The sequence below is a fragment of the Acromyrmex echinatior genome, chromosome 5 (assembly GCF_024713525.1).
Source record: "Acromyrmex echinatior isolate Ae372 chromosome 5, ASM2471352v2, whole genome shotgun sequence".
NCBI classification, from domain to species: domain Eukaryota; kingdom Metazoa; phylum Arthropoda; class Insecta; order Hymenoptera; family Formicidae; genus Acromyrmex; species Acromyrmex echinatior.
The window spans coordinates 14,661,305-14,687,335 of NC_141856.1; the positions used below are offsets into that span (position 1 = coordinate 14,661,305).

Consider the following 26,031-nt stretch of genomic DNA (forward strand, 5'->3'; position numbering starts at 1 on the left):
TCGCTCGTTTATCATCAGTCATCCGTGAGAAAAGAGCTCACGCGGCACATAATAAAAAGTTATTAATTTTAATTACAAATGTAAAGAATCAATGAAATCATATCTAATCGCAATTTATATTAAGTTAATTACACTAATAAGTTACATAGAGATCATGATTAATAAATGTGTGTAAGTACATACAATTAGACTATCCATGAATCTAATCTATCTCTACGAGAGTTTTCACAACACATTTATAGATATCGGAAAAAAGATTTGCTTTATTAATTTGTATGATCGCCTCATTTTTTATTCTTCATGCTGAAAATTTTTTTGTATCATTGCTATTGTCACCTACATATTGTTTAATACAATTAGATTAATTAAATGCAAAACAAATAATCTTTATACACATATACAATGACTATTATAATTAGTTAAACCGTTTTCATAAAATTCTCGTAATGACATTATATTATAATAATTACTTAATAGTATTATACATATAATTTCAGATATAACAACAATAGCGATTTATGATCGAATACAATTTATAAATCATCGCGTAAATAAAAAAGATAAGTAATTGTTTAAATAGCATTATCAACACATTGATGCAAAGACCATCTTTTGAGATTTAATCGACGAGAATTATTGTCAAATCTATTGGCACTTCATTATCGCCAACCTCATCATTGATGATGCAATCACAATGGTGCATATTTCGAAGCAACAAGAAAAGGAAAAAAATATCGCGCCTTTCCTATACACTCCATCTTTACCAAGAGTAGACGCCCTTCGTATTGGATTAATGGGCGGAGCGAAGGACGTTCTTTGCTGCCAAAGTGTCGTGACAATGTTTACGCGATCAACCAAAAAACCATAATCTGGCAAAATTTGGATCGGAATGCACTACATTTCAATGATCAATCTAGGCGAATCAAAGGAAGATCGTATCTTAATAAAGGTCACAATCTATAAAGAAAGATTTAATATATATTTCGAAATCTTAATACATATTCCTTTGAATATAGTATTAAGTAAATATTTATTTACAGTAAATAAATATTCACTCAATATAAAATAAAAGTTAAATCAAATTAAAATGATTCTTGTATCAAATAAATATATGTTTACATTTAGTAAATATTTATTTACTTTATGAAAATTTTCTATGAAAATAATTGATACGCATAATAGTTATTTAAAAATTTATCCCAAGTTTAGTACGTTGTGGATACTTACGTATTTATAAGTATTTACATATCATTTACGCTCGTATGCACATATTTTAGTGAGCGATAGATATTTGAGTTAAAAGTAGAAACAAGATACAAACTGATTGAAAACTAAAAGGATCAAGAGATGAATAAAAGTAAAAAATACACTTACATGTGTTTTTAAGTGATAGTAAAATAATTTTACGTGAAAATAAAATAAACCATTGCAACGGATGTATAATAAAGTAGCACAGCGAAAAATAGAATATCAAAAAGTAAAGTTAGTTGGCCTCACATTATTGAAAATCTCATTGACCTTGATTTTTTATTCCTTCAGGATCTATTGATTTTGCCTCGTTGAAGTTAAGATACTTAGACATCTATTATTAAAAGCAAAATTTAAAAAATAATTATGATATAAATTTGAACCGATAAGAATAAATGTAATAATTAAATAAGAAAGAAATCCCATTCGAAAATAAAATCTTGGTGTTTGAATATTTCTGTGTGAATTTAATACATATTTAATTTTGAATTTATATACATATCATATCTGAGGAATTTAAAAGATAATTTTTGAAAAATTTGGCAAGAGAGAAAGAGAGAGAGAGAGAGAGAGAGAGAGAGAGAAAGAGACGACAGACCAATTATAAAGTACTAAAATTATAAAGTAGCTTGTCACGTTGTACTTAATAAACGCAAATGCAATTTTTTCTATTGCTGAAAATAGATGCAATTATGAACAAAATTTTTGAAAAAATAGAAACTAATAGACTCTTTGTGTTCTTTAAGACTGTCAATTTTAGAAAAGTATCACTAACATACCCTCATCTAAACTCAATTGAACAATCGAAAAGTCAAGTACTCAACAATTGGAATGTCACTCATCTCTCACCTCCTATCACAGTGAGTCTGATAGTGCGATTTAGTCAGTGAATCAAGCAAGTCAAAAAGAATAAACAGACGCAAAGAATTCTGTGACGCGTAATTCGCGTCTGATGTCTTTAGTCTTCCTCGAGTATATCTCCGACGATATCAGTTAGACCTAATACGAGCGACGAACGAACGGACTTCCCCAGATATACAAAACACCTTCGCGTTGTCGGTCGCCTCGAGGGCGTCCGGGTGTACATGGGCGTGGTTATTCCCTAGGCAACTCCCATTTGGACACCATAATGGCCTCCGCAAAGCCAATCGCCGTCGCGGATTTCATATACAATTGGTGGGGAGTAAGATGACGTGCCAATCGTAAACGTGGCTGTCGCTCGTTGTAGGCGTGGCCTTGAGTAGCGCCACCGCGGCGACTTTCAGAAACGGTGAACCGGGCTCCGGGGAGAGGCTCCGGCTTCATTATGTATCATTATACCGGTCCGCGCCGCGCGGTGTGCACTGCAGTTACTGGAACCAGGCGCGCGTGTGTGCTTTTCTCTCTTCTTCTACGCCCTGGTCTCTCGTCTCGTCGTTTTCTTCTTCCCTTACCTTACCTTCTTCTTCGTCCAGCCGGTACGGAACCCGCGTATTGCCGTCGAGCCGTGCACGATACGTCTCGTCGGCCAAGTAATCGTGGCACGACGCGTGTAAAAACCATATCGTCGCCGAGGAAGTGCGCGAGCGCGCGCTCGGTGTCGCGTTTGTATACGGCGGTGCAATTAAATTGGCGCGAGTGTTGAGATATACGACTGCGATAGATTTTCGGCTCCGATCGCGCGGAACGAAGAGATCGCCGGATCGGAGAGAATCGCAATCTCATCCTCGTGCTTGCCATTCACCGCGCGGATGATCGCGGACCTTGACGCGGTGACGTTCCGTGACGTTCGTTCGGCGGAGTCGAGACTGTGTTGAAAAGTGATCGAGTGAGACGTTTTTCTTCGACTGGTGTAAACGTTTGTAACGTGAGTGAAAAAGACGGATATGCCGACGGTCTGGTCACGCCGTTGCGGCGCGTCTCTGTTTGAAAGCCGAGCGACGACGAGCTGACGCACGGCAGCAGCCGAACAATAACATCGATCTCTCGATAACGGACTCTTTGGTCCGACACAGTGTTTCCGCGAGGACTACGCGTGTGAAGTGGACTACGGTGTGACAAGTGATGTCCGAACTGATAAACAAAAGCATCCAAAACGTGAACCCGACGGATAGTAGATAAGGATACGTGCAACAGAGGTCGTCGCTTGAAACAGCCAAAAGTGTAAATCCCGCAGGGCGAGTCCCTTGGGAAAACAAAGGAGAAGTCCGTGATAGTGCAACTTGAGGAAAGTGTCGAGCGATCCATCCAAGTGACACGCTCCGCAGTCTTCAGCTCCGCAGTGTAAACCGCAGGGTTCTCTAGAAAACCGAGCTGGAATTCGAAAACGCCCAACCCTGAAACCGCGACTGGTAAAGGTTAACTCTCGCGATCTTCGATGACGACCTTCCGCGCTCGTTCCGACACTCGGTCGACATAAATCGTACGGGGCACACGCGCGGTGTGTGCTCGTCCGTATAGAGAAGTCCCAAAATTCGGGCCCCGTACGGAGGAGGGCACGCGACGGTCGCGGCGGCGACGACGTCGTCGGCGAGTTCGACGGCGGCGAGGACCGTGGGCTGTGGCGGCGGCATCGACGTTGTGTCTAAGGTGGAGCGTCCGGGCAGCACGACGACGCTCAATTTCACGGATCTGGGGAGCCCATTCGGGGCGGGCGACCCCTGTCCGTCGAGTACCCCGACCCCGAACAGCATGTCGGGCGGCGGTGGACCGACCGGTGGTGGCGGTGGTGGAGGCGGCGGTGGCGGCGGTGCCGCCGGTACCGGAGGCGCCGGCTCCGACATGGAGCAGCATCTTCATCATGCCGGCCTCGGCTCGGTGACGCCCGGTCCACCCGGCGGTAACGGCGGCGACAGCACGACCTCCAGCACCCCGGTCTCCCAGAGTGGCAAGTCCGCCTTCATCGAACTCCAGCACAACAACCTCTACAATCCGGCGAGTCTACGGAGCGGTTACCCGGGCGGACATAACGTACCTGGCGCGCATCAGTTTTCGCATCAGGTCGGCTCGCTGGCGGCGCATCAAGGTTCCGGGCCCGGCAGCGGGAATCAACAGCACGCGGACGCGGGTTTTCCCAGTCCCAGATCGCTCGCCGGATATCCGTTCGCGCCCATGCACCAGCACAACGCCTACGGATATCACATTGGAACGTACCCCCAGTGCCCCTCGCCGCCCAAGGACGGTGAGTACCCCAACTGTATGTATTCGCAGCCTTTTTTATTCCTACTCTTAGATTACGTATATCTAGTTAACGTTAATCTCGGTGAAATCTCCGTTTCTTGCGACTCGGATCAGTGCCTCGTGCCGACGGTGGAATATCGCGAAAAAAATATGATAATGTAATCTGGTGAACTCGTCAGTGTGAATATCGGAGTGATGTTTGCGCGAAGTGATGCTAGTGCAAAGTGGAACGGAGATATTCATCGAAGGGCTCAAGGTGAAAATGCATCGACGATATACGCGTTGCCAAATTTGTGATGTATATTCAAATCTCGCGAAAAACGTTACATTCGTTCTCAGCAGATAAGAGCTTTGCAACTGTTGTAAAGTTCTTCGATGTAATTGATTTATATTCTCTGAAACTTTTAGAGTGAACCTCAATCTGAATATAATCTCACTCTTAAAGATTGAAAATTGAATCACTCTTTCTCAAGACTGGCTCAATTTTCACTCTTTAGAGTGAGATTCCACTTTAGAAAGAATTCAGAGAGTACATTTACATTTGCGAAGAACTAAGGGCAACAATCAATGGTTATACATTCAGTAGAGAAAGCAGCTTTGCAACTGTTGTAAAATTCTTCAGTGTTTGATTGTTTTATATATTTAAATCCAGTGAAAGGAAGGGCAAGAGCAATCATATTAAAGAATTTTATAACAGTTGTAGAGCTGCTTTCTCTGCTGAGTACAGCCAATTGTATTAAAGTTTATCTTACAACAGTTGCAAAGTTGCTTTTTCTACTGAACGCAGCCATTGGTCGCGTTTGGTAGAAGTCAGTGCTTGGTAAGCGTCAATTAGATTATTTTTTTTGCATCAATTGGATTATTCTTTTACAGGGTTGGTCACAAACTAGAAATCACATAGAATTCTTGATTTTAAAGAATTAATTTATGTTATATATATCTACGTAGTTTTTGGAATATCAACTTAACTTAAATTAATAATGCAAGTAGTATCAGCAAATTAATAATAATAATTTACTTTACTAAATTTTGATCTCTCAACAAAATATTTAATATATAATTCCAAATCCAAAGGATGGAAAAAAATTTTAATGTTATTGAAAGTCAGAGAAAATCATGAAATTTTGTCTGGAATTTAGAATGAATTTGTAAACCCTGTTTTAGATCTGAAAGGACAGTCTTATCTCAGTGAAAAAAACTTGCAACAATTGCAAAATAAAGATTCTGTTGAAGACGATTTGTTTGTAACTTAGTATAGTAACAAATAAACTGACATGAATGAGAAATTCTAATATCATATTTTGTGTCGAGAATATTAATGAAATAAAAAAGCTCTGAAAGTTAGCTTGAATATTCATCTTGAGCCCATTCTAGATAGTAAATAAATAAATAAATATAGAGATATTATTTTTCGAAGTCCATCATCGGTGCGCTAATACGTGGACGACTTCGAGCCTTTCGAAGGCGAGTGTATCGTGCCAGCGTTATAACATTTGTCAGAAATGATACGGTCATCTTGACGCGAAGCAGAATAAGACGGCGACAGACGTTTCCGGTGGGTCACCTGTATTTCGCGTCGTGGCGAGCGCTTTATTACTATGACTTTTTTATACGGCCGTAGGACTTTATTGCCGGTTGGCGAATGTCTTCATCACGCGCAAATAAATTTCCGTGCAAAAATAAATGTGGTACGCTTATATAAATGTGGTATGCGACGCAAATCAGATAGCTGCTCCACTGTTGAAAAAAAAAAAAAAAGAAAACAGTCAACGTTTATTGCGATTCGTCCACTCGATTCCTGTTTACGGTTCCTCCAGACTTTTGAATCAATCACTCACACCCTTGTCTTCCGTAACGTGACTTTTTCTAAAAAGAAAATTTATAGTACGAAATGTTACAAATTTTTTTAGGTGATCGAGGTGATCTCTGTCTCCATTGTGAAAGTAGGTCTTTAAAGGAGACTTTAAAAAGAGAATTTAAGAAATGAAGCGTGCGAAAATCTAAAAGATACGCAAATAAAGGCACTTTAAAATAAATATGCTTATAGCTTTCTCTTCCCGTGTCTAAACGTATCCTAAGAATCTAGAATAGCAGGTAGCTGTCGGTCGTTATAGCCAACGTTATATCTATTCTACGGCACACAATGCCACGAAACGAAATAAGATATATGACTAGGATGACTTCCATTGAAAGACCATAAAAAGTCCCGCGAATCGCCTAACGAACGACAAAACGAAACAAAAAGGTTCGGGATCAAACGGGAGCAGTTGCGACTTTTTCTTCAGGAACTCTTTTGCTCGTACAAGTTTTCTTTTCGATCACCTCGCTTCTTCTCTCGCGTTTTTACCTTCCTTCAGAATCGCATTAGCACGATATAATCGCGACTTTTATTTTACGCGCGAAATCACGAGTCAGCTAATTACGATCATTATCGGATTCGCCTCAGGTTCGTCGTAGATCGCGGAATCGTTCAAGGCACTATACGATGTTACGATAACTAACTTTAAAATGTCTTTTTAAACTTGTTATCGTTGGATTTTGAAAAAGCCAGTTAGTTTTCGCTATCTTAGGATACTAATTAAGATTTATACGCACAAAATAAAGAAAAAAATATAGCAAAAGAGTCGTATTACGATAAACAATAAATGCATATTTAACTTAAATTCCACTGATGATAGGTTGTCTTGTTATCTCATGGAAATTTCTATTTTATTTGTCTGTTTGAATATATCTAGCGCAGTTCTCTCTCTCTCTCTCATAGTCTAAACATAATACGACTATATACACATCCGCATCGCGAAATCGCGTGATCGAGATAACTTGTTTCACCAAGGAAGTCCGCATGCTACGAAACTCCATGCAGCGACATTCGCGCTGGTTTCTTGGTCGATCGCATTTTCAAATATATATAGTCCGGAGGGCTGACTGGAAATATTCTGAAGTCGTTTCTGAAGTCGGCAACATTCGGCGGATAATTTATCGCGCGCGATGTGTGGAGCAACGGGGAAACCCCCGTTGGCGCGCTTAAAGCAAACGTTCGCAGGTAACGTATAACAGACCGAATAGCAGCGACAGTTCGCTACCCTCCCATCCGCGGCCCATGAATTCGTAACGACTGCCGCGTGTCCACCATTGCGGTATGTGGCAACCTCTCGGGGAAGTCCGGTGTTTCTGCATATAATCCACCAGCGGGACGACCCTCGCTTCAGCGGGCAATTTTCGTGGCGCCTTTCTTGAAAATTACCGGTGATCTCCCGACGAAAGCCGCGAAAGGGTTCGCGGTACGGGAGGCAAACTTTTCCGCCAACGGGAGGAATCAGCGTGCCATCGGGCGCGATGCAATTTTTGTTTTGCGGCTGGCGAGCGAGCGAGCGAAGAAGCGATCGGTCGTCAGGGGGTTGAATTCTCACGCACGGAGGGTTGCATTTCGCCCTTAAATTGCCGGTAATTCCCCCCTCCCCCCCACCCCCTGTCCTTACAAAATGTATGCACGGCTCGCTTTTCATAAATCGCACAGCAGCAAAATGCATATCCTCGATCTGCTTCGCGAGCTGCATCGTAAAAACTTCTCTATCGAAGGGTTGACATAACTTTGGTATTTTTGCGGAAAAGCTTTCACGGGGTTTTCTGATAGAAACAACAGTTACGTTATCGTCGCGATATATTCTCAGAAATACGTCAGAAATACTCGTGGCAACTTTTACTAAGGTATTGTGCAGAGGCAAGTGTACACTAGACTCTAAAGATTCTCTCTAATCAGAATCTGGACACGAGTCCATTTTGTATGCGGGATCTCTAATTTTTAGCAAAACCACGCGAGAGAACATACATTTACTATTTTTTCTCTTTCTGTTCTACTTTTGTCTTTTTCTTTCTCTCTTTCTCTAATTTATTTAAAAGCGAATTTTATCATGACTTGTTTAACAATAGTATTGCTTGATGGCTTCTTATCTACTCCAAATTTTTTTCTTGATTATGATATACTGGTTATTATGCTTTATCTCTCAATTGTCTTCAGCAGGAGAGGTCCTTAATTAATTTTTCATTTCTTGAACATCTTAATTTGCATCTTTTTGAGACTCTCATATTCGTTTGTTGTATATTACTTTTCTTTTTTCTAATCTTATTATTTTAAACAATACTTAACATATTTTAAATGCTTTTTGTGGTTATAGTTTTTTAATTCTTTTTTGTATTATTTTATACTTATTACAATGGCAAGCATTGAAGGAATTGTGTCTCAGAGCGCCAAATAAATGGCGATTCAATCAATCAACCAATCTCTCTCTCTCTCTCTCTCTCTCTCTCTCTCTCTCTCTCTCTCTCTTTCATACGGGAATTACTAAAACATGCTGGACCAATCAAAAGTGATTGTTTTGTGTCTTGACTCTGATTAGAAGGTCTTTAATTTAAACAAACGAATGCGTGATGTAAAAGTCGATATCATAAAGATTACGGCACTTAATTCATGTCGATTAGTTGAACGAAAATATGAAGTTACAGTAATGATCCGTCTAATTGCTAACAAGCAATATGTTTGTATATTTCGCTCAGAACGATTCCGTCATTTATCTTGGTGTTTTAACACGAGGCGCATAGATAATTTGTAATTATTTCAGAACGATTTTAATTGTGCTATTAAACTAACAGTGACGCGGTAATTGCAAGATACATGTACAATACATATTGCAATATTGTAATAAATTTGCATTTTTTATGCTTAATTGATTTAGAGCGACGCTTATTCTTAAAATCATAATTTAACTGTATTTATATAATTGAATTGAAAAATAATTATGTGAATATATTAAAACTTGTTTTAAAGTAGTTTTTAATAACATTATTTAGCACCATTAAATAATAATTCATAAGAGGAAAAAATTAATAAAACGTTAATTTTAAAACATCAATAGACACTACTTATATTTTTTGCGGTAACAAACAAACAAGGCGGATAATATATAACCTCAAGATACTCAGAGTTCAATAAACTGCCACACATTGCGCAAGTGTTTAGCTAATAAAATATTATCATTATACCTTTCACGCGCGCGGTGAATAAACTGTAGTAGAGAATGCACTTCATAAAAGTGATTTATAACAAAATCGTCCGCACTTACTCGACGCTCGCGAGATCGATCTCTTGATCGTTGCATCGTCACGCATGAAATAATAAGCTTACATAAAATCCATGAGTGATACATTAATAAGTGTACGGTATCGGTTGAAGAATTATTAGAAATGTCGGAAATTTTTCGACGAAATTTTTCATCAAGCACACGATGCTTTTGACGATACACTCTTAAGTATTTCGCTTGCTCACAATCAACGCGCGTAAATTCGCGATTGTAACGTCGCGTCGGTGTCGGCGCAATTACAAACGTTTCCTCGCAAGTCGGCTTGTAGATGGTAGAGTCGCGCTTCGGCGGCGATTATCGCGGTTTGTTCGCGACGTTAAATGCTTTTAGACAGCAGTTCGACCAACGCTAATGAAGTTGTCTGGGATTATACGAGCATCGGTGAGGAACTACAAGAACGTAAAGGAAGGGTTGTCCACGCATACATCACTTGTCGAGATCCACTCGGCGCGAGTACACTCGGCGCCTTTGCGCACCTTCGACCAATATCTTATCGTCGCGTCGCGACAAATGAACCGGCCATTAACCGACTTGTCCGCGCGTCCGCGTCACGCCCGTTGTCCTTCTTCGCTTCGAACGAAGCTGGAACGTGGAGCTGAAGCTGGAATCCAATTAGCGGGCGGAGGCTCTTGACTCTTCTCGTATCAGACGGAGGCCCCACGTATCTCGCATCAGTCACCTGACGTCCGACTTAATCCGGAACGGTCGAAAGACAATGCGTGCTCCGGTTTTGAGTGATGGATTAGGTATTAAATGGTTGTTTTCACTAGGATTAGGTGGATATACTGACCTGAAGAGCACGCCGACCCGGCCTTTTTCAAAACTTTCTCGAGCCACGCTTAGTTGAATTGCTTAAATTTGTACGGAAATCATATTTTTTAGAAATACTTTCCTAAAAATATTTTTAGTGGCAATTGTGGCTATATATTTGTCATTTCCAGAGTCGAATTTTGGAAGTAATAATAAAAAGAAATTTAAAGTAATAATGACAAATGTCAAGAACAGGACAAATTTAATAGAAGCGTATATTCAAGAATTTGACAACAAGATTTCGTATGAATTAATAGATATCCTAGAGATACTCGATTAATGTTGTTGTCAAAATATAAAACATGTAATAGACAAGCTTATTAAAATATTAGTAATTTAAAACATGTTTACTTTTGCCTTCGAATTTAATTATTAAAAGACTTTTGATTAAAAAAAGAAAAACGAAATACGTATAATAGAGCAACTTATTTAGAAATTACGAGTTGCGCATGATATCCAACTCGGAAAATCTTTCAAATAGCTACGAATTTCTTAATAGCAGCCTCCGGCCAAAGGAATGGAAACGGTTTTCGTTCTCGGTTACGTTGAAATAGAAAAAAATCAAATCAGAGGAAGCTTTTTCATCGTTTCTCGTGCGCAATGTGGTAGCGATGTAGAAATATAAGATGTCGGTTCAGCGACAATGTTAGACAGGCTGCGTTAAGTCCAGCCTAGGGCAGAGACGGACACCTTGTAATTTCGAGTTCTTTGGATTGAGAGCCGCGCGCCTACCGTGTGATTATCAACGTCGCATTAATCGGTCGGTAGGCTTATTATCATACGTTCGGTTGGGTTTGATTACGCGACTCTAAAAAGAACCTTCAGCGATGCGAGGCGGAATGTACTTGCGCGTGCACCGGCGCAAAGTGCTACTTTGCAGCAATTTCTGCCGCTACCGCGCACTTTGCGTACGCCTCGGTGTTAAAAACCATAACTCTAGCCTCTCTAGTTTATTCCCTTGTAACGTGAGCTCTCGCGGAACGGCGCGAGAGAAAAAGTGCATCCATAAAATAGTACCTTTGATTTTTCACGCGCAAAGCTACATCTCGCCTGTTTGACATCGCGTCGCCTCAATCGACTGTAATTAATAATGGCAGCTCGTAATCGTGGCTAAAACGTCTTTATAAAATTTATTGCGCACTAATTATGCGTCGATGCACTGCACGACAGTTAGTTTGTATCGTGAGATAGAGATCAGTGAGATTGAGATCAATTGAGAAAGATTTTTCATTTATAAAGAATAATTAACAAAGAAATTTGTATGTATATATAATTATTTTAAAATCAATTCTAACTGTAGTTATATTATTTTAATGTTGGGTTGGCGCAAACAAAAGTTTGTGGTGCTACAAACTTCAAAATTCAAGCAACTGTAGGTAATTTAAAAATGAACCAAATTTAAAAAGTTAAAAAAGGTTTTTAAAGTTTAAAATCTTTATTTTTGAAAGCTCGCTACGTCTTTTGAATGAGTATAATTTTATATATAAAAAATTTCGAGTTGGACAAATGAGAAATTTTCTTCTCACTTTGTCACGTGAAAAAACTTACGAAAACTTTCGACTTTCTAACGCGAAAACTTAATTTTTTTCCTACATAAAATCGTTTTTAAAAATGTTTCTATAAGAATTTTTTTACTATATTCGAGTGTTAATTTAGCGTGTGATTGTATTATTTCAAGATTTTATGATAAATTAATATTTCATCAACATTTCTTAGTCAAGACTTGAGTGTTAAATGACGTAATTTATGAGTAAGCGAATAAATAATGTATTTATGAGTAAGTAAAAATAAAGTATTTTAAAACGTAAATTCTACGATGAATGAATAAAATGTGGAAAAATTTTACATATCATCAATGTTAATTTTACTGAAAAAAATATGCTTCCACGGTTTGTTTACAAACTGTGTCGATATTATCTCTTTTGTATTAATTCTCTTACGTAATATTTATGTGATCTAACATATTCATCTTGTATTAAATTAAACTCAAAAATTTCAGTTGGACATGCGATTTATGTTAAATTCGATATTTTTTTTCCAACAAGTATTACGTATAGTTGAAGAGATTTTAATTTACTTCTGTTGATAAAAAAACGAAAAATAAACGTCACGTTTAATACTAATTTAATATAATCCAATATGCTTTTCCATATCCTCAAAGAGTTGAATCATAACGTCAAAGAGTTGGGGGCGGCTACACGGATATTAAATATCGCACACACGCCCAGTATCGCTTCGAAATTGCACGGGGAAGATAAACACGAGCGCAAACACGCGATTGCATCGCCGTGGCGCGATGTAACTTGGTGGAAAGTTTATGGGGGATCATTATTGTCTCTTTTACGCGCTCCCTGTTGACTTTTCATTGATCCACGGCTTGTCGATCCTCTGTTGCAATCCGATTTCAAGTACACGTATAAATCACGAAGAAAATCATATACGCGACAATTTGCCGTAAAATAATACGCTAATTGTAATAGTCGTGTTAATTTTCACAGAGATGAGGAGAGAGAGAGAGATTTTCGGTTTGGATTGCGTCGCATCCGAAGTCTCACCATCTCGATATCTTTGTTTATTTTTAGTGCCTTCCCTCTCTTACTCGCGGACAACAAAACGTGCCTAACGTTGTAGTGCTAGAAGTGTCCATGGCTCTCCTCTCTCTCCCGGGAAGGCCGCCCGCATCTCCCCGATGAAAACACGCAACGTCGTAATCGCGATATAAAAATAATGAAACAGATTCCGCGCGAGATAGGCGGCGCGGGCGCTGGCACGATGCGCACCTCTATCGAGCTCTACGCTACTTCATTGCATCGCTTTAAGATTGATATATGGCTCCGTAATTAATTACCGTGCCGTTAACGCAGTGTAGGGCTTTCTTCCTCTCTCTCTCTCTCTCTCTCTCTTACTCTCTTTTGACATAACAAGAGCACGCATTCTCTACGTTGTGCTAATTATCGCAATACGTATGTGAATTGAATAATGCATTTATTTTATCAGATAATTACGCGCGGCTTGTCGAATAAAATATTCCTACTGTGTTATTGTTTTTCTCCCTCTGTTTTTCGAAAAAAAAAAAACTCGTCATTTCCGTTAATTTCGATTCGATTAAGACTCCTTGAATGCTTCAGCGGCCTTTACATTTTACGTGATCTCCGAAATCGTCCGGGCAGAAAAATGACTTCATTAATCGTATAATACGACGATTTATCGTAAAAAACAGAAGTAAAGAAATATTTTTACGGATAAACTAAAGAAGTGACAAATTGTTTTCTTTTTTTCTATATTTAAACGAGGTTTTTCTAATATAAATTTATCAAATATAATTTAAATTCTTAATTGTCCAACACTTTATTAAATAATTTTTCAGTTAGCTACAAAATCTCAATTATGCAGAAAAAATGATTTTTGTTGAAATATTTAAAAACTTAGCTGACACTGAACTGTAAACAATTTTATTAGACTATCAAAATAATTATGTAAGAAACTTAAACATTATGAATAAAAAATCTTGATATTTCAGCGACTCATTCTGCATAATTATTTTAATAATCAATTAAATTTTTAGATTCTTTTAAACCGTTCTTTTCACTTTATTATAACTATTCATATCAAATTTTCTTGAAAAAAAGAATATATTTCTTTTGAATAAATACTCCTTTCAATATATGTATTATAAATTTAATATATTATAATTTATAAATACTTTTATCATCTCATTATCTTTCTCTACTATTTCGCATTACGATAGACATCTCATCTTGAAATATTCGCGGTCGCTTTATTAATGTAAAAAAATCAATAACCGTGTCATATCGCGATACGTTATCGAAATTATGGATCAGGTTTTAGTTTAATTTTATTTTTGTTCGTACGCGAGTAGTAACGAGGATTCTGAAAGTTGATGTTAGGGTGGTGCATGTTCGCAGACCTCTCGCCATTGGGTGATAAAAGCGGAAGCCTCGTCGATGAGCTCGGCGGTGGTGGCGGCGGTTCCCTCAGGAACGGCAAGGGCAAGAAGATGAGGAAACCGAGGACGATTTACAGCAGCCTGCAATTGCAGCAGCTCAACAGGCGGTTTCAGAGAACGCAGTACCTCGCGCTACCGGAAAGAGCGGAGCTCGCGGCTAGCCTCGGACTCACGCAAACGCAGGCAAGTTCTATCGACATTATAAGACAAGCAGACTAGAGCGCAAGCTTCCCACGACATAGTCGTGCAACGATAAGTACCTCTTATCTCGCGCTACTCCGAGGTGACAGGTTGCCGTAAACAGATTGCGATAAACGTAAATACAAAATGTAATACTTTGCCAAAGCGAACATACATATATCGGATTTTTAGATTTTGCAAACTTCAATTATTTAATCACACTAGAATGACATTATTTATTTTAATGTAGATTAAAGACAAAAATTATTAAGAATTATTGGAAAAGTAATTTTTTATTGAATTTTATATTTTGCTCTTATATGTATATAAATGATATTTTAACTTATAAGATATTGAAAAGTCCATTCGAGTATTGCGATATATATTGCGAAAACAAATTATTATGTTAATATACCTCACGATATAGAAAAGAACTGTCTCTCCATATACATATTTTATCTGGAACTTATTTGAGTTGTGGCTGGAACAATATCGTGTTGACAAATACATTTGCACCGAATGATAAAATATCTGAGATATATATATTTCCGCGGGCAAAACAGGTTTTTTCACTCCGATATGAATTATCAGGAAGTACTGTCGGAAAGAACCTCTCGAAATCGCGTAAACGAGGGAATTCCGTGCGAACGACAACGCATCGTACACGACGTTTATCTTGCAAATGATGAGAGACTCTCGCGTTGTGATTAGAATTTTGCATTTTATCGAAACGGCCTGACAATCTTTATTTTTTTTTTTTATTTTTTTTTATTTTACGATGGATGGATCCAGTTGCGTGGTCGGTCCGCGGTAACGGGAGCCCGATAAACGGCATCTGTCAGCATTATCGGCACAAATGACTTTACTAAATCACCGATTCGCCACGCCCTGGACATCGGGGATAGGGTTGCCGTCAGTGTCCAGTGTACCGAGGGAAGAAAAGAGAACGAAAGAGACAAGTTTCCGGACTAACGAGGTGCCCATAAATTTTCTCCCGGCGATCGTGCGAGTTTTGCGCGCGAGCTTTCCACGCGGGCGGGGCTTTATGCGCTCGCCGGCGAAAGATTTTTCGCCAATTATCTGTCGCGCGGTTTCCAATTAACGATTTATTAGCGAAGCTCGAGCTACATAATTGGAGAGAAGTTAATTGGACTCCGAACTTGTCCGTTATAGATTTCTCGGGTAGATGACGATTTATCGACGAGCCAAAGTCCGCGGCTAATTAGAACAATTTCATTGGACAATTCAAATGTATACGGATTAGCAAGTCGTAGTATCGCGTTGGCAGTTTATTAAACATTGAGCACCGTCGTAAAGCTAGTTTCTTTCTGTATTACTATTGATTTGTGTGTGCGGTCTGACGAGATTACACGTTCCTTCGGATAAAATTATGCGTTTCATTGACTGATGCGAGACGAGATGGAGCAATTTTCGCGGTTGCTCTTTGTGCGTGTTCCTCACCCCTCGAAGAAGTGTGTGCACAATCGTCGTGGCGCAGCGCGTAACTGCGTATCGCGTAATCATGGGATAACTGGCTGTCGTAGCTGGTTGATGTCGTTGCAGGGGGTCCCGGACCGGATAATTTCATTAGACGGAGCACCGCGGGGAGTTATTCTCCCCCCGTGAGCGAGTGAATCGAGCGCGACGCAACCTGATGAGCAGTCGGCGTCTGGTTGTTTACTAAACACGGTCGTTCGAAATCAGCGGTAGCCGCTCGGTCGAGAGAAAGAGAGGAAAATTAAATTACGAAATCTCGGCAGATTATCTATTACATCTTCTATACATCAAAATGTAATCCGTTATTTCATTTCCGTCGGAATCGCGTAGAATTGATTGACGCGACAAACTAGGGCAATAAAAAAAATTCGGCAAATTCGGTAAACCTTCGTACATACGATTAAGTATATTAGAACGCAAAAAATGAAGTTTTAGATTTTTCTTTTCGGACGAGTAGATAAATCTGCGATGAAACAATTGAATTTCACGTTGGATACCAGCGATAAATTTTCTTTATTTTGAAATATGGGGAGGATGACTTCTACCTTTTGTCAAACACTCAGCATCTCCGCGGCTGCATGTAACGAAGAATGTTCCGCCGCGCGCGATCGGTGGAGCTCTTCAGCAGGCACCGTGCATAATCCGTAATCGTCCAATCAAGGCGTTCGACCAAGCGCCTCTGCCTCTGCACTCTTGGCCCTGCTACCGTCGCGCACTGGCTTTCTTGTCATCGCCACCAACATGGCGCCTTAGCCTTCAGTCTCTTCCATCTTCTCCTCTTTCCTCGTCCCCTCTCTTCCTTATACCACGACAGCCTCGTCGTCCTCCCGGCGATCTCCCCTCGTACATTTCCCCACCGACTCTCCCCATTCTCCTCCTCCTCCTCCTCCTCTTCCTCTTTTCCTTTAGCCTCGGATGAACAAGAGAGAAAGAGTAGCAGGGAAAAAGGGGACGGGAAGGGGAGGGCGGGAGGAACGATGAAGATCCGAGGTGAGGCCACGCATCTCTTTTTCTCCGGGGCCTCAATTTGAGGACGTGGTAGCGTTCGTGCCGCTGGTATACACGTGATACGCGAAGGGGGTCCGAGAGGGAGGGGGACGAGGGGGACCAGAGGGATCGGGAAGGACGGGAAAGGGGAGAAGGTAGCAGGGAGTACTTGTACACGCGAAGTACGTGGGCACCAACACGCCCGTCTGCGTTCTTGCCACGTACCTTGGGCGTGGTGCTTCCTTTTTCTTCCTCCTCGCCGCGACTAACATGCCCGATCTCTCCTCATTGGCCCCGGGAATGCGAACACGTCGAAGCGAGATTCGAAAGTCGCGGGAGGGAAGCGCGAGTACACCGAGTGAATTCGAAATTTTGCCGTACTCCTGGTCCATCACGGGGAGGATGCGACGTTAACGTCCTCGTAGGGAGAAAGACTTTTTACTATTTCGTCGAAAATAGATTTAGAAAATAAAGATTCGTGGCATCACAAAGTAGATCAAAAAATATTCACTTACCATACATTTAGTAATCGATCGTAATACTAAATTTATTTGTTTTATATATAAAATTCTCATAGCGAAAATAAATTTTACGTTACTTATATAAGAATCATTACATAGATATAAATTTGTATTTAGTCGCGCACAGTTTTGCTACGAAACTACTGCAAAGAAGCTCATAGCAAGAAATCACGGAGAAAATTATATAAATATGAAATATATCGAGTACGAATTAAAGTAAACTAGTCTCGCGTTCAAATTCCGTCATTGAATTACCGAATGAAAATAAATTACGCATCGGAAAACTGCCGCGAAACGCGTTCAAGGTCCTCGGGGATTCAACCACCGCACGCGCGTCACGTAGTTGCGCACGCGATACAACTTCGCGGAAAAGCATCGCATACATCATCGAAAACGCTGCTCACACAGTAGATGTACGCACGGGTAATTATTATTCATGCATCAATGCATTCGCGAACATAAATAACGTACATAAATAGCGTACCGCGTGCGTTCACTACCGTTCATCGTTGTCTCAGTATTGAGATTCTCTTGTAAGAATTTACGGAAAAGAAAAAAATTATATTAATAAATTAGTACGGCATAGAAAAGGTATGCAAAATCATAAGAATCTGCAAACTAGATTTTCAGATCAATTTACGAGTCAGATTTACTATGAATTAATTTAAATCTTGAATTTTTACGATGTACATCATTGATATCTTACAAATGTACACGATTACAAGTGTCATTTGTCGAAGAAAGAAATGTTTGAATATCGAATATTTGTGTCCTTATATCATTTGATTATAATTTTACAGTTTAAAGATATTGTATATTAAAAATCTTTTAAGAATATTATACCGAAGAAAAAAGATTTTATATTAGTGACTTTTATATAATGTTATTTTAATTGAAAATAATTTCGTTAATTCGCACAACATTATTAATGAAACATTTTATATAACAATTTTATTTGTTTTTCATTAATATTATTATTGTGTGAGTCGCAATAAGAAAGGGAGATTATTTTCAATTAAAATAATGCTGATATAACATTTTTTTCGATGTACAAGTATAAACTCTTATAAATTCGATCTTTAACTTTCGTAATCCGAAATCGAGTGCAAAATTACTTTATGTCAACCGATTTCCAATCCTTCATGTAAAAGATTGCTAAACACGCTACAACGCAAACCACGTGCATATGCGAGATGCATGAAATGACGTTGAGTTCGGAGAACCTTGATCGTATCCGTTCCAGGAGAGCGAAAGAGAGAAGCGGATTAGCCCAGATCACGTTCTTAAGATCCTATATTATATCCACTCTCTTGACCAGTCCTCCGTGTATCTTTCTCTCTCCCGACTATAAAATCATTACGCAGTTTTTCTCCCTTTTTCCGGCTACCGCCGTGACACCGACTTGCGAAATGCGTCCTCGTCTTCGTGGCAGACGTCGATCCCGCCGATAACCGGGCGTGTATGTCTCCGTTCTGTATGTATATCTCCACCTTTCCCTCGTCCACCTTTCCCGCGCATTTATCAGCGTCCATTTATCTGCCTATCACTGCGGTCGCCGTATACACATATAACACAAACACACACGCCGGCAGTCCGTAAGCCTTTCGTTCCGTTATCAGACCAGATGTGTTAGATAGCGGACATAGTTTCTCGCCGGGGAACAATGAATCGGATAATTAATCATGGGTATGGTGTATCGGATCACCGGGGTCACCGCCGGCCCAGCAATAAATCGTTGAAATTATGAAAGTGTTATTTATTGAATAAATGTGGCGGATATACGAGATGCTCGAGCGATTTATTATGTAATACGTGAGAGAGACGATGCTGATCTATATCTCGACACATTTTAGATTTCGTTCTTTTCCCAGATTTTTATTTACTAAGCTAACTATTAAGAATTAATTGTTGGAATTTATTAAGCTAATTGTTTACATGCAATTCGATTTGACGAGCGTAACGTAATCTTACATTCCAAAATTAACATCAAATGACACTACTGTATTTTTTTATTATAATTATAAAAAATTAAAGGATATAGATTGATGCTTTATGATTAAAATTACGTAAATTTAATAATAATAATTTTTAAATAAATTTATAAGAATAAAAGATTTAAAATGGTCTAAGCTTCGCTGAGAATGAAAAAATGTAATTATTTAGAATGGATTTATAAAATTTATCGATTATCTGCTCTATAGCGACTCTTTCGCGCTTATTGTTACAGCAAAAACGAAAGGTGGTAAAATCAATTTCTGGTTAAAGAATAATGTAAACAAGATAATTGATGATTCCGTTTCGATGTAAACCATTGAACGAAAACTTAGTTTCGCTTTGCTAAAATAATCGTTATATCGTTAAAAAATTGAAACGTGGTTGCACCCTGGGCGATTTCGCAGGGGTTGCAAACTCACGCGTATGTATAGCTATAAGTTAATTAATCTCCTAATTAATTAACCGTTTTAATAAAGAAAGTGTCGACAGCTCGCATATAACATATGTGAAATCATTCGAGACGCCTGGGAATTCAGGTTCGTCGGGAAAAATCGATAAAAGCAGAGAACAACTTCGTTATTTAATGGCTTTTCGGAACTTGAAGAAATCCGATGAAACATAACGTACTTCACATCATCGTGTAAACTTTTTAATCGAGATTTACGAAGTTCGGTGAAAGGTCTAGCTGCGTGCTTGACGCGAAGTCCGCGTGAAAACCTGCTGCTTTCGGTGAAGTTAATTAAAATACTTTTCTGTTTGTGCGCCCTTCTCCGCATCCACAAAGTTACTTAGAAGGGAATGAAATGAATATATACGCATTACAAATAGTGACAAGTACAATAAATAAATAGAGAATTTATCGTCTATTAATTTTTCAAATTTCATAGACTAATTTTATTTTATAAATTAATTTTCTAATTTCATAGACCGAAGAAACATAATCTTTCAATACTACAGAACTATCACTCCACTTGTTAGATCTCGTTAGATCTCTAGAGTATACCTATGTATGGCGGGAGAGAAAGTATGCTCTAGTTTCGTGATATCTTTTATATTTATTTTTAGATTTGTCAGTTGCTTGCTTTTTATGTGTATTCCGTTGCTGCAACCAACCAACTCCATTCCAACTTATTATTCTAGGCCTTGGCCCAGAATAATAAATTTATTTTTTTATTTGTATGTTTAATTTTTCTCTCTCTCTCTCCTCTTTTGTTCACCCTTTCGATCTTCTCGTACTCTAGCCGACTAACCAGCATTGATCCCGCTTATCGCGATATTATCTCATCGGTCGGCCCGTGCGTGTCAAGATAGGGATGTGTCCATCGCGCGCGATCAACTTTAGCCGTGCGTCGCGCACGCACACTGCACTCGCGCTCACGGCTCACACGCGGGCCATGTCAGGCCATCCCCGCCATTATCGATATGTACAATCGAACTAATACAAGTTCGACCGACGTATCGCTATCGGCTTGTATCTGTCGATCGCCGTCCACCGGCTACGAATAGGAAAGTTTCGCGGTGCACGCGATCTTCGATGCGATACAACTTATTATTCCGACGACTCGCGTGTACGCGCGTTCGCGCATTTACGTGTACGTCACGATTTTAACGGATTTCTTCGCGAGTCTTCATGTGTGTACGTGTGTGTATGTGTGTGTCTGTGTGTGCGCGTCTTTCGCGTGCGACGCCAAACGGACTTGCACTTACGTGTACTTTTACAAACGTAGATAATTTTTTATAGATGTACGATAAAAAAAAATTGAGTTTTCTAGGCGATTTTCTGCGTGACAGTTTAAGATCGCTGACGGTTTCGCCGATAGCAACCGGTCGAACTTTCCCCCATATCCGATGAAGCTTGTAACACGATTGACGTTTCCGTTGTTTAATAGAAACGTCGCAGTTAGTAATGTCGAGTTCCACTACTTATGTCGTGTACTTTCTTCTGTCGTTAACCGTGTATCTGACAAAATATATGGTTGTTATTCTTTAAATTATCAAGAAATGATACACCCCACATCACGTGCAGGAAAATCTTGTTTTAATTTCCCACGAAAATTTTATACAAAGCTCGCCAGATTCAAACTTTCATAAATTCATTTGATTATACATACGAAAACTAAGAAAAAATCCACAAGAAATCCATCAAAGTCCATCGAATTCTAATTTACATTGATGATAAAAAACTGTTTACCGACCTGTTTGGTTGACCTGTTTTCTCGGAAAGCGCGCATTAATTTCTTTTACGCGGTGGCGCACTAAGAAACTTCCCTTTCAAAGTAACATTTCAACCTGGGACTACGATTTATCCGCTACCGTACTGCGATTTTTTTTTACGCTTTGGCATTACTCATACGCGATTTATAGGGAAAATGTATAGCTATTTTTTAGATTGATATCAGCGATCCGGTATTGCGAGTTTTTCTGGCAAAGTTTGTACGAAATCCCCCGACGCGTGTCATTCACACGTGACGCAAACGCAACGCGCGATATCAGGTTGATTTCTTATACGATAATAATTAAATAGCGTCAAATGCGGCGTGAACAGCAAGAATCCGCTAAAGCCGTATCGAATCACGATTACATCAACGGCAACACGTGCGTCGCAAAGAAATTATCCTTGGATTACGTCCAGTAATTTACATTAAGTGCGGAACTGTAGGCATACCTTCGCCCGCCCGGCAGCAAGTTTTTGTAACTTTTTGTTATTTTCTACCATTCTCGTCTTCCCGCGTAGACGATGCGAGCGCGACAGGGTTTATTGATTTTTTTTTTTTTTAAATCTACCGGAGACAATGGAGAGGCAAGTCACGACTTGGGTATGCTCAACGGAAGGCTGTGTCAACCTGTCAACGCGCGATGATCGCGATTGCAATGCTGGAGCCTCTTTCGTCCGCGCGCTTCAACTTGTTGCTAGCATAAGAAACATGAAATTGATATTTAAGAGTTATTATATTACATAAATATACAACTGTAACTGTAAGACTTTCGTGATCAGAAAATTATAGTAAACTTAAATGCAGTTTAATATTATCGTAAATATATACAAGGAAAGAATAATTTACTTACTGAACAAAAATTTGCTAAATCTTGATATATATTTTTTTGAATAGCACTAAGTAAACATTTTCTTAGAATAAATAAATATTCATGCAATAAAAAAATTATATTTAAATTAAATTTTTTATTTTTTTTGTATCAAATAAATATATGTTTACATTGATTATTTAAACAAATATTTATTAAAGTTTAGTATTTTTTTCAATATAAATTTTCAATATATAAAAATTTTAGTAGGTATACAGATCTGAAAATAATTCTTTATATCGGCAAAATAATTATGTAGAAAATTCAAATATGATGCTGCAAAAAGTTTTGACATTCAAGCAACTCCTTTATACATCCTACATAATTATTTTAATGATTTAACAAAATTTTCAAATACTTCAGCAAAACGTTCTTTTCGTATATGTATATATTTTACTGTATAGAGTAAGATACAATTTGGAATACGGTATAATTTTAAACATGGTATAATTATAAAATAATTCAATTTGACTTTGATAACTCTGATCTTATTGTAGGGAGAATATTGAAGGAAAAAAATCAAGCTTGAATTTTGAAAATTGGATTTAAATTTTATTCGTTCAGAACTGTCCCATTTAAAATTATATCTTATCCTATAATTTCTTCGCGTTTAAAGTCCGAAGTGTGATTGGATAAGATAGACTCAGGAATGCTATTTTAAGTGATGGAAACTCCATATGACAGCGGAATATTATCCGCGACGGAGAAAGGAAAAGAAACCGAGCGGAGTACCGGAAACTCGTCCCTTTTTTCTTCGTCCGCGGCGTCTCATCTCGACTCTGCCTCGTCGTGACGTTTCTCTTGCCGTGCAAACGGAGGCTAATAATTATTTTCACGCACTGACTCGTGTATGTATTCACGTTCGTGGGACGATGGCGTGCATCGCGATACCTCCCACGGCGCTTCGAATGCCAATAATTATACAGTTCGATGTTTGCAGAAACAACGCGGTGAAACAGTCGCGATTCCGTTAAACGTGAACTCGAACGCAGAGCGAAATGACCTGCATGGTAAAAAAAAAGGGTCAAAAGGGTTTCTCACGGATTGTGATTTCTTCGACACGATTTGTCGGCGTCTCCGAAGAATTCGTGTTCTTTATTACTATTACTATTGCCTGCAACATGGGCTTTCTTCCACGAAGTCGTGCAGGGATACGTGTAACGGATCGTTGTGCGTCTTAATGACATGTGTTTCGTTGAAGTTACGGCACCTAACGCTATACGTACGTAGCGTATTTAACCGCGATAGTCACGGCGTCACGCGTGAAACGCTTGATAGTTGTTAGCAAAAACGCGGAGCACAGGTTTAACGAGTGAAGAAGTAATCAGTCGTGTGTGAATATATAATTAATATGAAATAAGTAAATGAAATAGGAAGTAAAGGGGAAATAGAAAGAAAAGATTCTAAAGTGTATTTGTACAGTCGGACATACATTATCTTCGTTGTATATCTTAAACCTGTCAGAGAATTTTCTTGATACTTTCTAGGTACTTTAGTACCACGAAATATTTTACTTATTCGCGATAGCTTAGCGGAGATGAATCTCGTCCTTGAGGAGAACTCGCGTCGGCAAGTTCCTCGAGAAGAGAACCACGGCCGAGCGTAGAAGAATTCGCGCAAAACAGGCTCGAGGGGTTTTCGAGCGGCGGCAGCGCCGAGCGCGGCCTTCCTGCCTCCCTCGTGCGAGGAATCCCTTCGCGGCGTAGAGAGAACCCTCTGCCCCGCCGTACCCCGCCCTCTTTTCCCCGACCTTCTCCCCGTCGAGAAGAGATCTTTCAGGAAGATCACCGGCGGCGCACGCTGCGCTTCGTTCGGCGCTGGCTCGCACCTGACTTGGCCACGGCTGACGCCGCCGCGGCCCCGTTGGGCCCCGTTGGGCCCCGTTGAGCCCCGTATCGCGGATGATGCCGGCAACGTCGTTGAATACTGTTGAATACTGTGAGGCACGGCGGCGGACCTGCCAGAGAGAAAAGAAGAGGAGAGAAAGAGAGTGGGTGGTAAAGAAGAAATAAGGGAGGGAGCAACACCCTTCGCGGGGCCAGCTTGTGAAGTACATGCACACATGGCTTCACTCGCCCGCGCGCACGCACACGTACACGCATGCATTATTTCAATGTTGGCAGTAATGCCTGTTATTAAGCGATGATAATGATTGGTATTATCGCGGGTTGGGAGCAGGACTGGTAGCAGCGGATATAAATCATCGTTACTTCCTCCTCGCTGGCAGCGCCTGGGCTCCGCCGCGGCGCGGCGCCGCGCCGCGCCGCACCGCTCCGCTCCGCGCCGCGCGTTCGCCTCTCCATGCCAAGAAGCTGTAAATAACCCGGCGAGTCGCGCTGACGTTCGCACCCGCCAGGAGGCGATTCCGGGGGGGGGGCCTTCCCCGACGACCGTTCCGTTCGACGGCTCGATTCGTTGGCACGATTTTCTAGGACGAGGTACCTACATGCCAGCGACGACTTCCAGCGGAAGCGACCGTGGCTTCCGTTCCGAAACACGCACGTCTCGTTACCATCTCTCTCGTACGTGTAACTCTCGACATCGAACGCTTGTGATATCAGGCGTAAAGTGCGCCTCAGAAATGTCACAGACGAGATTCTCAGATTTTCTTTCTCGGCTGTAAATCACAGATCTACCGACCGTAAAAACCACCCTGATTGTGAGTTCCCACAACGAGTCTCTCCTTCTGACCGTCCCGCCCGTCCGCGTTTCACGTCTCCTGCGAAGCGTCACGCGATCTATCGGTATACTCGCGATTGTCCCCGCGAATCGTTCCAATCGGGAGGATGAGCAACAACGATTCCCACGAATCTTCGCGCCAACGAACCCGGTGGAGCACCGCGCGTTTCGGTTTCCCTCCCAGTCTTTTCTCCTTTTTCCTCCTCCTTCCTCTTCTCCTCTTTCCTTCCTTTTCGTCCATAAATCATCATTCGGCGCCGACGATCGAATTCACGATACCCGCGTCCCTCGATTCCTAGAATGACGAAGGGCGCGGGTATCGGGGAGAGCTCCGTCAGGACGTGGCGTCTACACCCGCGATCTACCTTGATACTTCACGCGTGTGCGTGCGCCATGCATAGTTCTCTCCTCTCTCGTCTAGCTTTAGGTTTAGATTTAGGTGGTTCGCTGGAAGGGTCCCTACGCACGTACGTAACCTAACGGTAAGGTCGACGTCGGTGGAGCAGAGAAGCGGGGAGCAGAGAACGGGGGATGCGGCGGGTCACGCCCACGCGTATCTCGATCTAATAAATCCAACATTTCGCCGGTAAATCCGAACCCTCTCGTACCAGTCGTGCATGGCCGTGGAAGAAGATGGGGTGTCGAGGGTGGGCAACGGGAGGGAAGACGCGCGGTCGTCTCATCCGACAGTACCTTGTCGTGACGATCTTTAATTTTTACCTCTACTTATGGATTTTTTATTTGCGGACCCTCGCGGCCAACGTGC

General features: G+C 40.4%; 1 protein-coding gene across 4 annotated transcripts in view; it reads left to right on the forward strand.

The window, feature by feature from the left end:
- The first annotated feature begins 2,535 nt into the window (after nucleotides 1–2,535).
- Dll (homeotic protein distal-less) overlaps nucleotides 2,536–26,031 on the forward strand; it is a 93,316-nt gene continuing 69,820 nt past the window's right edge. The window contains exons 1-2 of one of the 4 annotated variants that reach the window (XM_087406679.1): nucleotides 2,536–4,423; nucleotides 14,264–14,505. In XM_087406679.1, coding sequence (XP_087262805.1) covers nucleotides 3,919–4,423; nucleotides 14,264–14,505 — 747 coding nt within the window. In that variant the 5' untranslated portion in view covers nucleotides 2,536–3,918. The remainder of the gene's footprint in view (nucleotides 4,424–14,263; nucleotides 14,506–26,031) is intronic. The other 3 variants (XM_011065034.2, XM_087406680.1, XM_087406681.1) reach the window with 3 other exon arrangements.